The 12,483-nt window shown below is 39.0% G+C and overlaps 1 protein-coding gene across 5 annotated transcripts in view; it reads left to right on the forward strand.

Moving 5' to 3' along the window:
- TBC1D4 (TBC1 domain family member 4) overlaps window positions 1–12,483 on the forward strand; it is a 109,342-nt gene that overhangs the window by 72,110 nt on the left and 24,749 nt on the right. For all 5 annotated transcript variants that reach the window (XM_085576627.1, XM_021548021.3, XM_021548023.3 and 2 more), the window contains exons 4-10: window positions 282–386; window positions 2,883–3,015; window positions 4,751–4,842; window positions 5,337–5,447; window positions 6,132–6,251; window positions 9,717–9,791; window positions 10,754–10,980. In XM_085576627.1, the coding sequence (XP_085432753.1) occupies window positions 282–386; window positions 2,883–3,015; window positions 4,751–4,842; window positions 5,337–5,447; window positions 6,132–6,251; window positions 9,717–9,791; window positions 10,754–10,980 (863 nt within the window). The remainder of the gene's footprint in view (window positions 1–281; window positions 387–2,882; window positions 3,016–4,750; window positions 4,843–5,336; window positions 5,448–6,131; window positions 6,252–9,716; window positions 9,792–10,753; window positions 10,981–12,483) is intronic.

The raw sequence follows: 12,483 nt of genomic DNA on the forward strand, positions 1-12,483 counted from the left end.
TTTTCACTGTGGAGGCAATTCCAAATACAACCCAGCAGTCTTTAGTTGGCCCTGAAAATTCTGTTTTGCTGATGGAATAAATTCTGGTCCAGATTTATTGCTGTATTTTGTTTTGATTATATAAATATCTTTATATAACTTAAATACAAAAAACAATTTAAGAATCATTATACTACTGGTAAAATAGAACATTAGGGATATGCATTTATAGTTATTCAAATTTTTGGAAACTATACCTGTTTATAAAATAGTCCACTAATGCTCCTTTAAAATTCTTCTAGGGTATAAAACACATTGATCACTTTGGTTTTATTTGCCGAGAATCTGTGGAAGCTGGGTTAAGCCAGTATGTTTGCTATGTGTTCCAGTGTGCAAGTGAGTCTCTGGTGAGTATTTATGCATGATCCTCACTGTTTCATCAGAGCATTTCCAAGGCATTTCCTGAGCAATAGGAGTCTGTTATTCTGCTGTGTCAGCTGAGCCCCAGTGCTCACATCTGCTCAGGTGCAAGATGTCAGCTGTGCCTATGCAAATTTGCAATAGGAAGTGTGGACATTCTGTTCATATACAGCCATATCCTGCTACTCTGCTGATGCAAGTATCAGTAACAAATAGATGTATCCGTATGGGTGTGTGACTGTAAGCATATTTGGGCCCTGTATTTGATTGTAACTCTTCCAATTCTAACTGTTGAGAGACTTGGTTCCCCATTAAAAGTGTAAAGACGTATTGAATCAGTAGCAAAGCTGATGATAAAACCCAGACATACCCTTCAGGGTAGGATTTAAACTACTGGCTGATCTTGCATGTGTCTTTAAGTCTACATCTGGCTTTAGCTTTTTCCCTGTAGTCTGTTTTGTTCCTCAGGAGAAGATAATAGCAGCATCTGATCACAAAAGAAGAAAATCATAGTATTTGTGGATGTATATAACTAAAAAAAAGTACATTGAACATAGTATAAAGTATGTATCAATTAACTGAAGTTCCAGATATCGCTGACTTTACTGATAACAGGTAGCTTAATAGTGTGAGATGCATACAGGAAATAATTTTGACTACTCCATTTTTATTTTAAAACTTTGGCCCTTTAAAACTAGTTGTTTCCTGTTCTGAAACATGTTTGTTTGATGACGCTGGTGACAGCTACTAACTCTTTCTCATGTAAACTATAAAATCACTTTTCTATCTAGCTGAAAATGTAATTTGTTAATCCATTGACTAGCTTGAGAGTGAATAGATTCACATCACTAGAACTTCAAACAGCTAACAGCACTAGATGTACCATGGCAGCTGAGGCTGCGTTTTTGTCAAAATGGGAGCGGCTATGAAATCAGCTTTATCATTGTAATAACAGAAAATGTTACATCTGACCTATTGATAAATCTGACCATGCATAATTCAAAGGCTTAAGTGGTGTATAAAACCCCCATTTTTTTGTGAACCTCTTTGCTTATTATTTACTGTTGTGTGGGCATGACCACACTGCAATATGAAATAAACATTCCTGAGCTACTTTCAGATGCAGTCACTCGGATCCTGGTGGCAGTTTGACTCTGGCAGTGCAGAGCTTTCCAGATCCTCTGCTGTCAGGCAGGCTGTGTTGGGAGGCTTGTGTATATTTGTTCTTATATTGTGTTATAGTTCTTATGATTTTAGGGTAGTCATAATCCATATGCTTAGCACTGTTCTGTGGATCTTGCATTGGAGAAGGATTGTAGCCAACTTAAAAAACTTACCAGTTCATATTGTAAGATGGACATTCACTGTTCAATGTCCTGCTTTATTACTAAGAACAGAAAGCACCCAAAAATTATTGGTAATGCTTAAAACTGAGAGGTTTAAAGCAAACAAAACAAACCTACACATACTGGGACATGAACTAGTTCAAATTTCTACATTCAGGTTCCTTTTCTACCTTTTTTTTCCTTTTTCCCCCCAAGTGACAGACCCTCAAAAGTCTGTATGTTTTTAATATTAAACTGCATGGTTTTGTCTCAAATAGTCCAGCTTTCTTCTTCCTGCTTATAAAACAAGCAGAGTGAGGACCTGATTCTGAAGCAGAATATTGATTTAGTTCCTAAAATTTCTCTTTCCTTGCTAATGCTGAGACTGAGCAAACAGCTGTTAATACGCACTGTATTCCCCTGAAGTACAGAGAGGGGAGCTCCAAGTGTTTTGCATGCCAGGTCTGGGAGCATGTTTGAATGAATGTGGAGAAATGCTGTGAGCTCAGCCTTTGTTAGATACAAGCTGATCTTTTCTAGTGCTGGTGAGTGGGAACGTAGCACTGCTGTGTTGGTGGTAGTGGCAGAGGGAGGATCAGGGCAGCCTGCAGGGCAGGCCAGCAGAACTTAAGGCTGTGTAGTGATTGTGATGAAGCTGGTAGGCAGTCTGGTATCCAGCAGAAATGTGAACTGCTGTGGGAAGCTCGTGTCTGGCTATGGGGATGGGTCTATGGGGGTTGCTGCTAAAATGGTTTTATGGTGGGACAACAGATCTTAAGAGGGAACACATGCAGTTTATATGTGCATGGAGAGACTCAAAACTAAAGAAATTAATGTTCTCTATTTAACCAGCATATATTCAAGCCAAAAAATCTCACTTGTAGTTTCCTAAAATAGTGGGTGCTTTCCCAGTAAGCTTGAATAGCTGTAGTTAGACATCAAAATTACACTGTCTGGCAGATCTTAAAGATGGTGATTATCTACAGAAAGCTGGGAATTCAACCTTGATCTCTTTAGAAAATAACAAATGGGTTTATATGGTTTTGTCTCTTTTCCTTTAATTGTAAAGCACCTGTCTGAGATGTGATTTATAAATCTAATTTTGTGTATATGGCATGTATTTTTGTTTATATACTCTTTTCCCTCCTTCCCATATAGGTTGATGAGGTAATGCTGACACTGAAGCAAGCCTTCAGCACTGCTGCAGCCCTGCAAAATGCCAAGACGCAGATCAAACTCTGTGAGGCCTGTCCTATGCATTCATTGCACAAACTTTGTGAAAGAATTGAAGGTAGCAACTGAGTTTATCTTCTAATTCTGGTTTGGTGTTTTTTCTGGAGGAATAACTAAGACAATGTAAGAGCAGAGGGAAAAGTATCCCAGTATGCAATTCTTACTGTTACTTAGCATTCTCTGTATTTAGGGGGGTGTTAGCAGTAATGATACTGCAACAAAGTATAATGTAGCTTCTGTTATAAATACATTCTCTTTCATTATCATACCTTTCTTAAGCAGACCCACAAAACCCACCAGTTGACCTTCCACTTGTTTGTTGTTTTTTTTTTCTCAAGTTGCATACTTTCAAAATGATTCATAAAAAGACAGTCGTGATCAAGAAGGATCTTTCTTTCCTGTGTGTACCTCCTTTCCTGTGTGGGGTTATTTTTTCCTTCTTTGTGTTTATTCCCTCACACACTTCAAGATCTATTTATATTATAGGAAAATAAATTATTAAGTTAGGAGATTAATATCTTACCAAGAAAATTAACAACACCCTGCCTTCAGATATTAGTAGACAAACTTTTGTAGTGTCTCTGGAAGTGAAATATACCAGAACATATGTAAAAAGTCTTACAAGATAGAATTTTTAAAAAAAGTTAGGATCCTGTTTTTATAGCCACTCTGCTATGTGTCCTTGCAAAGCATTGTATTCAAAACCAAAAAGCCAGTATGTTACAAAAAGCAAATAGTCTTGTGTTTTCTGGTGTGGTTATGGTGGTGCTCAATATTTACAGTTCTCCCATTCATTGAAAGTCGCTGTTGCCACTTGCTTCCCTCTGGTGGATGAAAAGCCAAGTGTAAAAATTTAGTGGGGTGAAATTTTGCTAGGCTGTGACTTACAGTTTCTATGTTTAACAAAAGGTATTCAGAAGTGGTAAGCCTAAACTGGGAAAGTTTTTTGTAGATTATAAACTATAGAGGCCACTGTATAAGGCATTATAAGTAATTTGAAAAGTACCCAGTATCAAAATAAAATCTCTCTTAGGGCAACAACTAGAGTACTGTAGTAGTAGGTTCATAAACTTTCTACTTAGTGACTGAAAAACTTATTTTAGTGTCCCCTTGTTTAATCCATCTGCTTTGAGTCTAGAAGTTTAGCAAAATCAAACCTAAAGCTGCATGATTTTGAAAAAATATTTTATTTGTTCTGATTGCAATTTTCTATGTATGATATCAACCTTAGATGGAAAAATCTTCATCTGGTTCAAGGGGCTTGTTTTCACTCACATTTTTTGTCACTTCCTAGAATTACCTCTGTGACAATATGTGCACTTTATGGACTAGCAGAAATTCAATCATTTATCCTTCATTTTTTTCTCTTATTCTTAATGTTTCAGTTAAAAGCATCTGAAAACTTCCAAGTATCCTATGTATTGATTATCTCACCCATTATAACCTTGATCTGTTCCTTTCCTCCTCTCCTCCCATATGGTTGTCAGGCTTCCACCTGCCAGTGATCTCTTGGCATTAGGACAGAAGCCACTGGTGGGGTAGGGAGCATGACCTTTACACGGGAGCCAGCCACTTAACTGCTGCTGGTTATGCTTTTGCTCCTGCTAAAGAAAGGAGACAAAGACATGTGGTTTAGCAAAACCTCAATTATATTATATCATGTATACGTTGGATATACAACTGTCATAACTTGTATAAACTCAAAGGCAGGTTTATATCTTCTACTGTCATTTTGGTCAAAAACTGTTTAGAGAATTCATTTGAGAATCTTTAATGGTCCATTCTTTTCCTAGGACTCTATCCACCAAGAGCCAAACTTGTAATTCAGAGACATCTGTCATCGCTAACTGACAATGAACAAGCAGACATTTTTGAACGTGTTCAGGTAATATTTTAGAAGCTGTTCTTCCTAATTTGAAAAAGAACATGATAAAATGAACTAGATATTTTTGGAACAGGTCCGGCATTTTCAGAATTTGTCTTTTCTGACTTACTTTGGCACAATATTCTAGTGCTCTAGTGGTTGAAGTATACAATGATTTGGGCTTCCAAAGGCTGTGCTCTTCTCTGTATTCCTGAAGAACAGAGTGGCTTGGTTTCCTAATGCCACTTAGAAGGCTGTATAGTAACAGTCTTGGAAAACAAAATGTATGAGCATAAGGCTCCCTTCTCTCTACAGCCTGCAACTTTTTTCAGTTTTTGTTTTATCTTGCTCAGGAGTGTGAAGGCACACAGACAGGATTGCAATTCCACATAATAACAGTGCGCTCTGGTGTTTGGTGTATCAGTATATTAATTTCAAGGAATACCTACATAGGAAGGAAAAATAAGCAAATCATGCGTTGAAAGACAAACTCCTTGTTTTGCTGTTACTGACAGAAAATGAAGCCTGACAATGACCAGGAAGAAAATGAACTTGTGATCTTACATCTCCGTCAGCTCTGTGAGACTAAGCAGAAAACGCATATCCACATTGGTGAAGCACCATCGGTAAAGCTTGGGTTTATTTTTTAATATTATTTATTATAACTTTAATTTATTATTCCTCTTCCCCTTCTCAGACTATTAATATGCTGATTTAATTACTTGTAGAACCACTGCTAGATTTCTTCAGGAGGACCTGAAACTGTGTATTGTAATTAAGAAAGGACTGTGCAGGAATAGAAATCTGGTTTAATTTTTAGTGGCTTGCCTGGGTTTTATAAGTTGAGGGTACACAACAGGAAGAAAGACAACCAATTTATTTTATGACTGTATTTTCTTATAGTGTGAGGATAACTTCTTTTTCTCTCCCCTCATACCCAAGGAATAACATCTAGGAAGAATAAGAATGAAGAGAGCATCGGTTTTAGTTTAAACTCTGAACTTATCTTGCAAAGGATATGGGCAACAGTATTGTTAAATTTATATGCTTTTACAATATAATCTTTGGGATGGAATGTGCCTTTAACTGTGGATTTGTTTGTTTGTTTATGAGACTGTTTTGTTTTTTTGTTGTTTTCTTTTTTTTCTTTTTTATAGAAGGAGGGTAGTATGTTTGTGGTGATTTTTTTAATAAGGCCAAGGGTATTTTGTTTCTTATGTAACCTGGTTCAGCTCTAGTCTTTGGAAATAGTCTTCACAATTAAAAAAAGAGTTGCCAAAGCTGAATGGTATCCTTGCTAATTTCAACAGGTCGTTTCTAACAGTGCAATTCCAGAAAGCACCACCAGTGGTGGCCGGTTTAAACTTGACATTCTGAAAAACAAGGCAAAGAAATCCTTGACTAGCTCTCTGGAAAATATCTTCTCGAGGGTAAGTTTAACCACTCATTATCATCAGCTGTCCCAGATATCCTTGACAGTAAAGACCTATAAGATTTTTCTTTTTGTCCTCAATATGATAAATGCTTAATGAAGCAATATCCCTTTTGTGAAATCAGAGAGTTACAGCTGGGTTGATTGTGATTTAACTGTATTAGAAAGTTTACTTTAAGGCCACAAATATTGAGGGGAAAAAAAGACAAATTTCCGAATAATGAACATTCATTGTAGGTGGCAAGCAAACTAGCTGAGTGTTGTTGCATGTGTTCCTTCAGAATAGAATTCAATTAGGAAGGTGGCATGATCCCATAAAGAGATGTTATTTGTTTTGCAAAGTGTGAATAAATGTGTGTGCATATATATGGGAAATCTCTCTAGTCTGAGAAGTAGTACCTTCCAGCTCATTGCTCACATTGCTCACGTTAGGCACTAAGAATCTTTAGAAACTAGTAACAAAGTTCCTTTTGCAGGAGAAAAAAAAAAAACCAATAGTCTTAAAACGTGAGTTGATCTTCATTTTAATATTCCTAGCCAGGTATGATGTGAAATTACAGATAATCAGCGAGACTTTCTTACATTAAGTAGTCTTTTGGTAAAGAAGTCTGAAAGGCAAGCTTTGCTTAGTATCCTCTGCTCAGATAGGTGAGTCAGAGAAGAGGCATATAGAGAAGTACCTGAAAAAGGCTGTGTGCCTGTGTGTCATTACAGAGGAAATGTGATGAGCTGAGTACAGGATAATTTGGACCAATGACATTAAGTTCCTTTTACTTGTAACTTCAAAAGCACTAAATTCCACTTGTCCTGCAGTTTACATGTATATGTCCTAAAGTAACCTACAAATGTAGGATCTGTAAAAGAAACAAAATACTCTTAGCCAGAGAGAATCCTTAGTACTTACAGGTAGGTGTCAATTTGATCTGGAACTGAAACTAGAATTAAACTCTCCTGGTCAAATTTGACTTCTCTTGTGTAGCAGATTTTACAGACTAGGGACTTGGTCTGAATGTGGAGAGAAAGAAAGAGGGAGTGACTGTATGTAAAAAGAGAGCAAAAGAGTGATGGCAGGTTGTAGCAGTTTGGAATATCAGCAAATGGTGACAGCTACAGTTGTGCCTTTGATGTGTCTGGTTTCTTTTCCACATCTAAGGGACATGTGACTGGCAAGTGATCTAACTCTACTGGTGGGTCACTAACCCTGTGGTGGCTGTGAAAGAAGTCATCACTGAAATAAAGCTTTTACAGCTATGCTGACGCTGCAGTCACATCAAGGAAAAGTCATTTGGATGAAATACACTGCTTAAATTGAACAATCTCTGAAAGGAAATTTCTTATAAATAGATGCTAGGGAGTTTTTGGTATAGTATGTTTCTTCTCACCAGGGCCACTGAGACATGCTTTATATTATAAGGTTATACCACAGCCCATGATTGAATTCAAGAAATGGGGACACCTGAATCTGAATTAGGGCCATTTTGAGTTTGCTGTTTATAAAGCAGATCTGTGATTGTGAGAAAGGTCATCTCATCTTCACCTTGACCGTACAATAGACAAGGAACAGCAGTATGTTGCAGTGAATCATGATACACGTAGAAGTTCATCCTTGCAGATCCACCTAAAAGCTACATAATACAAGACCAAGAAAAAATACTTGGGGTACAGCTCAACCACTAATTATTTGTTTAAAGCAGGTACATACAAGTGTCTCTGTGCGGGTATGCTGTGTGTTATGTGCATTCATGTGATACACAATTACCATTTCAGTAGTTCTTATTCTTCATCAGACTGTTACAACAAGCCTCACAGATCATGGTTAGTTCTTAAAGGTATTTAAGCACTAAATACCTATTGGTGTGGTAGGTTTTTCCCTCCTTAAGCCAGATGCAGATGGCATTGATGCAATAGAGCTAATTATGCATAAGTTGCTGTCTTTATTTACAAGTACATTTAGTAACAGAGAGACCAAGAAAGCGCTTAAATTAGTTGTGTTTTGTTTTGTTTTGTTTTTTTAAGTGGCATTCAGCATCTTTTTATAGATAAATTTTTTAAAATAAAAGTTAGAAGTCAGTGTAAGTTGGGGAGTCTTAGCCTCAGTCTTAGGAAAGTTAGAAAGAAAGAAGTATCTAGTAACGAATATCTCGGAACGCTTTAAGTGGATGGCTTCTTAGCTATGTAAATAGCATCAAGTGACATTATAAGCCACTCACTACTTTCCTTAGAAAACATGTTGGTTTCTGTGCTTTGGCTTCACATAGTCCAGAGGAATGTCACTTCTTCACTTGTTTGTTTTGCTGGACTGATCTTGTTTTTGTGAGGTTTGAACCAAAAACAGGCTTCCTAATGAGGTACCTCAGATAAATAAATATAACCTTTCTTTGACCTCTTGATCAGATTTCATCCACTCTAGGCTGCACTCTTCTGTTCTTTCTTAACCAAAAAGTCCTTCTTACTGTGCCAAAAGTGTGCATTTTCAAAGGTAGTGAGAGACTTCCAGCTTATACTTCACTCTTGGTTTTTTGGGAGATTCAGTGAAAAGAAGCTTCAGGCAGAGTATTTATTGGTAGTGCACTTAAGTGGGATAATGCACTTAAAGGGCACTCTAAGTCTTGAAAATAACTCCTACCAGGAAAAAGTAGGCTAAATAAATTCTGGTGATGTTGATAAAATTTCCCCTGGAGTTGCAAGCATACCAAGAGGAGCTCTGTCTATAGTTTTCCTAAAACCTAGGCTATTTTTCTCCTGCTAAAGTACTGAAAGCAATTTGCCTCAGCTGTCAGAAAAGTCCAACAGCAAACATAACCAGGGAGTTAACATTAGGAATGAAAGCTAATCAAAACTGTAGTGGATAAATTTCCTTTTCTTGTAAAACTAAAGGACTGTTAAAAATTCAGCAAAGATCCTTTAGCATAAATTTCTAGCAAATTTGCATCATGTTTATCTGCATTATAAATGAAAAGTCTTGACTGGTGCTATTTGGCTGGATTTGCTGCCAAGAGAACATTTCTCCACAGTTAGTACTTTTACTCCTTTTGCCCAAGTGGACTTAATTTGTCTGAAATGTTTAGCCGTTGATAAACTGTATCTCATAAGACTGTACTGTCTCAGATGGATCCATCAGGAGAAGTGCATGCACAGTAGTGAAATCTGGAGTTTTTTTGAGCTCAGCTACTTAAGCTGACTTAGTGATTTTACCTCAGAACTGTCAGGAAATACTCATTTGCCTCAAACAATGGGTTAAAACTCCTGGGAGCAATATGGGAGAAGATGCAGTTTGGCCAGCTAAAGCTAAATGTTACTTTTTGTAAAGTCCAGTGCTTTATGCACAATCTTTGGTCTTATGTCAGACATGTCACATGCCTGAACTGTCCTGTGTTCACCTGTGCAGGTGTTGCCATCTTTGCCAAACCTTCAGAAAAACAGGAAGAAGACCAGATTGAATTTCTTGCCTTCTTTCTCGCAGGGAGCCAACAGAATGCGAGGCCGCCTGGGAAGCGTGGACAGCTTTGAGCGCTGCAGCAGCCTGGCTTCCGACAGGGTACGTGAGGAGCTTAGCTCAGACTGGCGCTGTAGTACACTGCTGTCAGTGGAGCGTAAATACGGCACTCCGCTTTAATTTGAAGGAAGTAGAACAAAGCACATCAGCTTGCAAAACTCAAAGATGCTTCCACTGGGAGGCAGAGGGTGTAAGAAAGCTGGGGTTTATGTTGACTTGAAACTTCAGCTTTAATCTGATTGCCAGTCATTCTTTCTTACACTTCCCTTGCTTTTACAAAAAGCAAGGAATTTCTGGTTTCTGCCTTGTTTTACTGAAGTAATTAAGGAAGGTCATGTCTCAACAAAAGGAAGTGCTCCGAAGGTGAAGAATCCTTTCTGTAAGTAATAGTTGCTTTGGGGAAGTAAGAATTTTTTGACCTAAGCCCAGCTGCTGGGGATGCTGTATGGTAGCAAGAGGGCGGAACTCTGCTCACTTTCTTATTTCCTGTTTTTAAAGTTTTACCTCGCATGAGGGTTGGTTGGAGGTGAAGATTCTGTTATGGTTTTCCTGCTACAGCTACTCATAAACTGGCTGTGTAATAACAGTCTCTCTTCCAGGATGTCGCTCTGACGGTACAGGAAGTATGCTCGCGATATGTCGAGGAAACTAGCTAAAAACAGTTTCCCTAGTCTTTTCCATTCCTGTGTTTTCCTGAAAGAGACATAAGTCCGGTAGCTGGGGTGCCAATCCCTGTGAGAGGATGCCTGGATGAATAGTACGTTGTTTGTGTTGCGTATACAGTTGTATTCCTCCCTCCGCTTTCACTTTTTGGAAGAAGGACGCTGCTGGTTTGGAGTGAACTCTCAAAGGATGTCTGGTTTGGGTGATAATTAGCATACAATAGGCCATGACCCAGAAGGGGAAGAGGCTTTGGTGCCCCAGTTCTGGCTGCCCGTGGGTTAAGTGAGAGCTCTCGTAGGGCACAGAGCCTCAGGCCTTACTCTGCCAGCACTTCCTTTCAGGACACTTCTCCGGGCGATTCCCCACCAGCTACTCCTCCAGCATCCCCGGTGTCCTCGGCCTGGCAGACGTTTCCCGAGGAAGGCTCGGGCTCCCCGCAGTTCAGGAGGCGTGCGCACACCTTCAGCCACCCGCCCAGCAGTGCCAGACGGAGGATAACCTTCCAGAACGGGAGGTCCCTGAGCGCCCGCTCCCCGCTGCTGCGGCAGAACGGCGTGGAGGCGGCCAGGTGAGTCAGGGCACACTGTGCCACCTGCCTGCCCACGGTCCCTGCCCTCCCGGGGCTCCAGCCTCACTCGCCTCCCTCCCCGGGGAGGCTGCCACAGCCCTGCTTCTGACAAAGTACATCAGGAGCTTAGTCCAGGTTGGTTTCTGCACTTCTCCAGGGCTGGTTTGTTCATTTACATATTTATTTATTTATTTTCAGCCTGTCTTCTCTGCCTCTGAGTAGTTTGGTATTTGCAGTAACTTAATAGTCCCTGAATTAGTAGTTCAGAGGAGGCATCAATCCATCAAATTGATGATTCGACCGGATGCCCACGCCTATCTGTTTATTTATTTATTTGTGACCTCTGAGCTGAGCCTTTTTGGCAGTCTCGTTAGTCAGACCCTTTGGAAAAGAGGCTCTCAGTGCTTTAAGTGGCAGAAATGGCAGCCTGAAACTTTTATGCTGGGATGAAAAAGGCACTAACAGCTTCAAGTTTCCATAGCCATGTTAGTCAATCTCAGAGAGTATGTCCAGCATTAAAACTGGCAAGGAGTCTTGCAAAAGGACAAAAGGATTAAACAAATCCACTGAACTCTGAGGCATGTGATTTCCCTATTTGCCTTTCTCCAGAGCTTCTCTCTGTAGCTTGTCTCTGTAACTTTCTGCTTCCTTTTTGGAGACTCTCCAGCTATTAACATATGGAACACTGCTCCTTCAGGAGTTCCTTCACTCAGCAGATGTCCCCACAATTCATTGTGGGCCGCTTTGGTTGTGCCTTATTTTTCTCCTCTATTCTGGCTACCTGCAGTAAGTGACTATACAAACTCCAAACCATTTACAAAACTCAGGTCAAGATAAACTGAAAGTTTTTCTGTTGGAGGATCACGTTCTCCAGCCTATTGTCTGTTTCAGTGCTTAGCTGTAATTTTACTGTTTGTGGCCTCTTTCTAAAAATGACTTTAAATAGTAATTTGTCACCTATTTTATGTCTACATTAAAATATCAGCGTGAATGCTGCACCAATCAGCTAGTAGAGAAGGGCAAAAAACTGTATTCTGTTTTAAGAAAATGGAAGGGAGTGAAGAGTAAGAAACTAGCCTTTGTTACATTGTGTTTCCAGGGATATAAATTATGTATTTTTTACTGAGATAAACTTTTTTCCCACTGACCACGTTGTATGCAAACAGGAAACCCTGATAGTTCAAAGTGAAGGACTTGCTGAGTATATTAGTTTGCAATAACTTGTAAGAAATCACTGATTAAGTGGCATCAGCAGTTTTTTAGTCAAAACAGTTTGTAGCAGTATGGTTCTAGGCTGGGATTTTTCATTCTTTCATTTTGAGGATTAGTCATAAATTTTAAGCAAAAGAAACTGAATTAATTTTTATGTCCCCTCCAATACTTGTCACTACTACTAAGCAATGTTTAACTGTGGAGTGGGACTACCTTTCTTAATGTAATTACTTCACAAAAATTTATCCAGCTGGACTGCATTTACATAATCTCTACTCCCTAATGTGTTGT

This window comes from Lonchura striata, chromosome 1 (genome assembly GCF_050655825.1).
Source record: "Lonchura striata isolate lonStrDom1 chromosome 1, ASM5065582v1, whole genome shotgun sequence".
Classification (NCBI taxonomy): domain Eukaryota; kingdom Metazoa; phylum Chordata; class Aves; order Passeriformes; family Estrildidae; genus Lonchura; species Lonchura striata.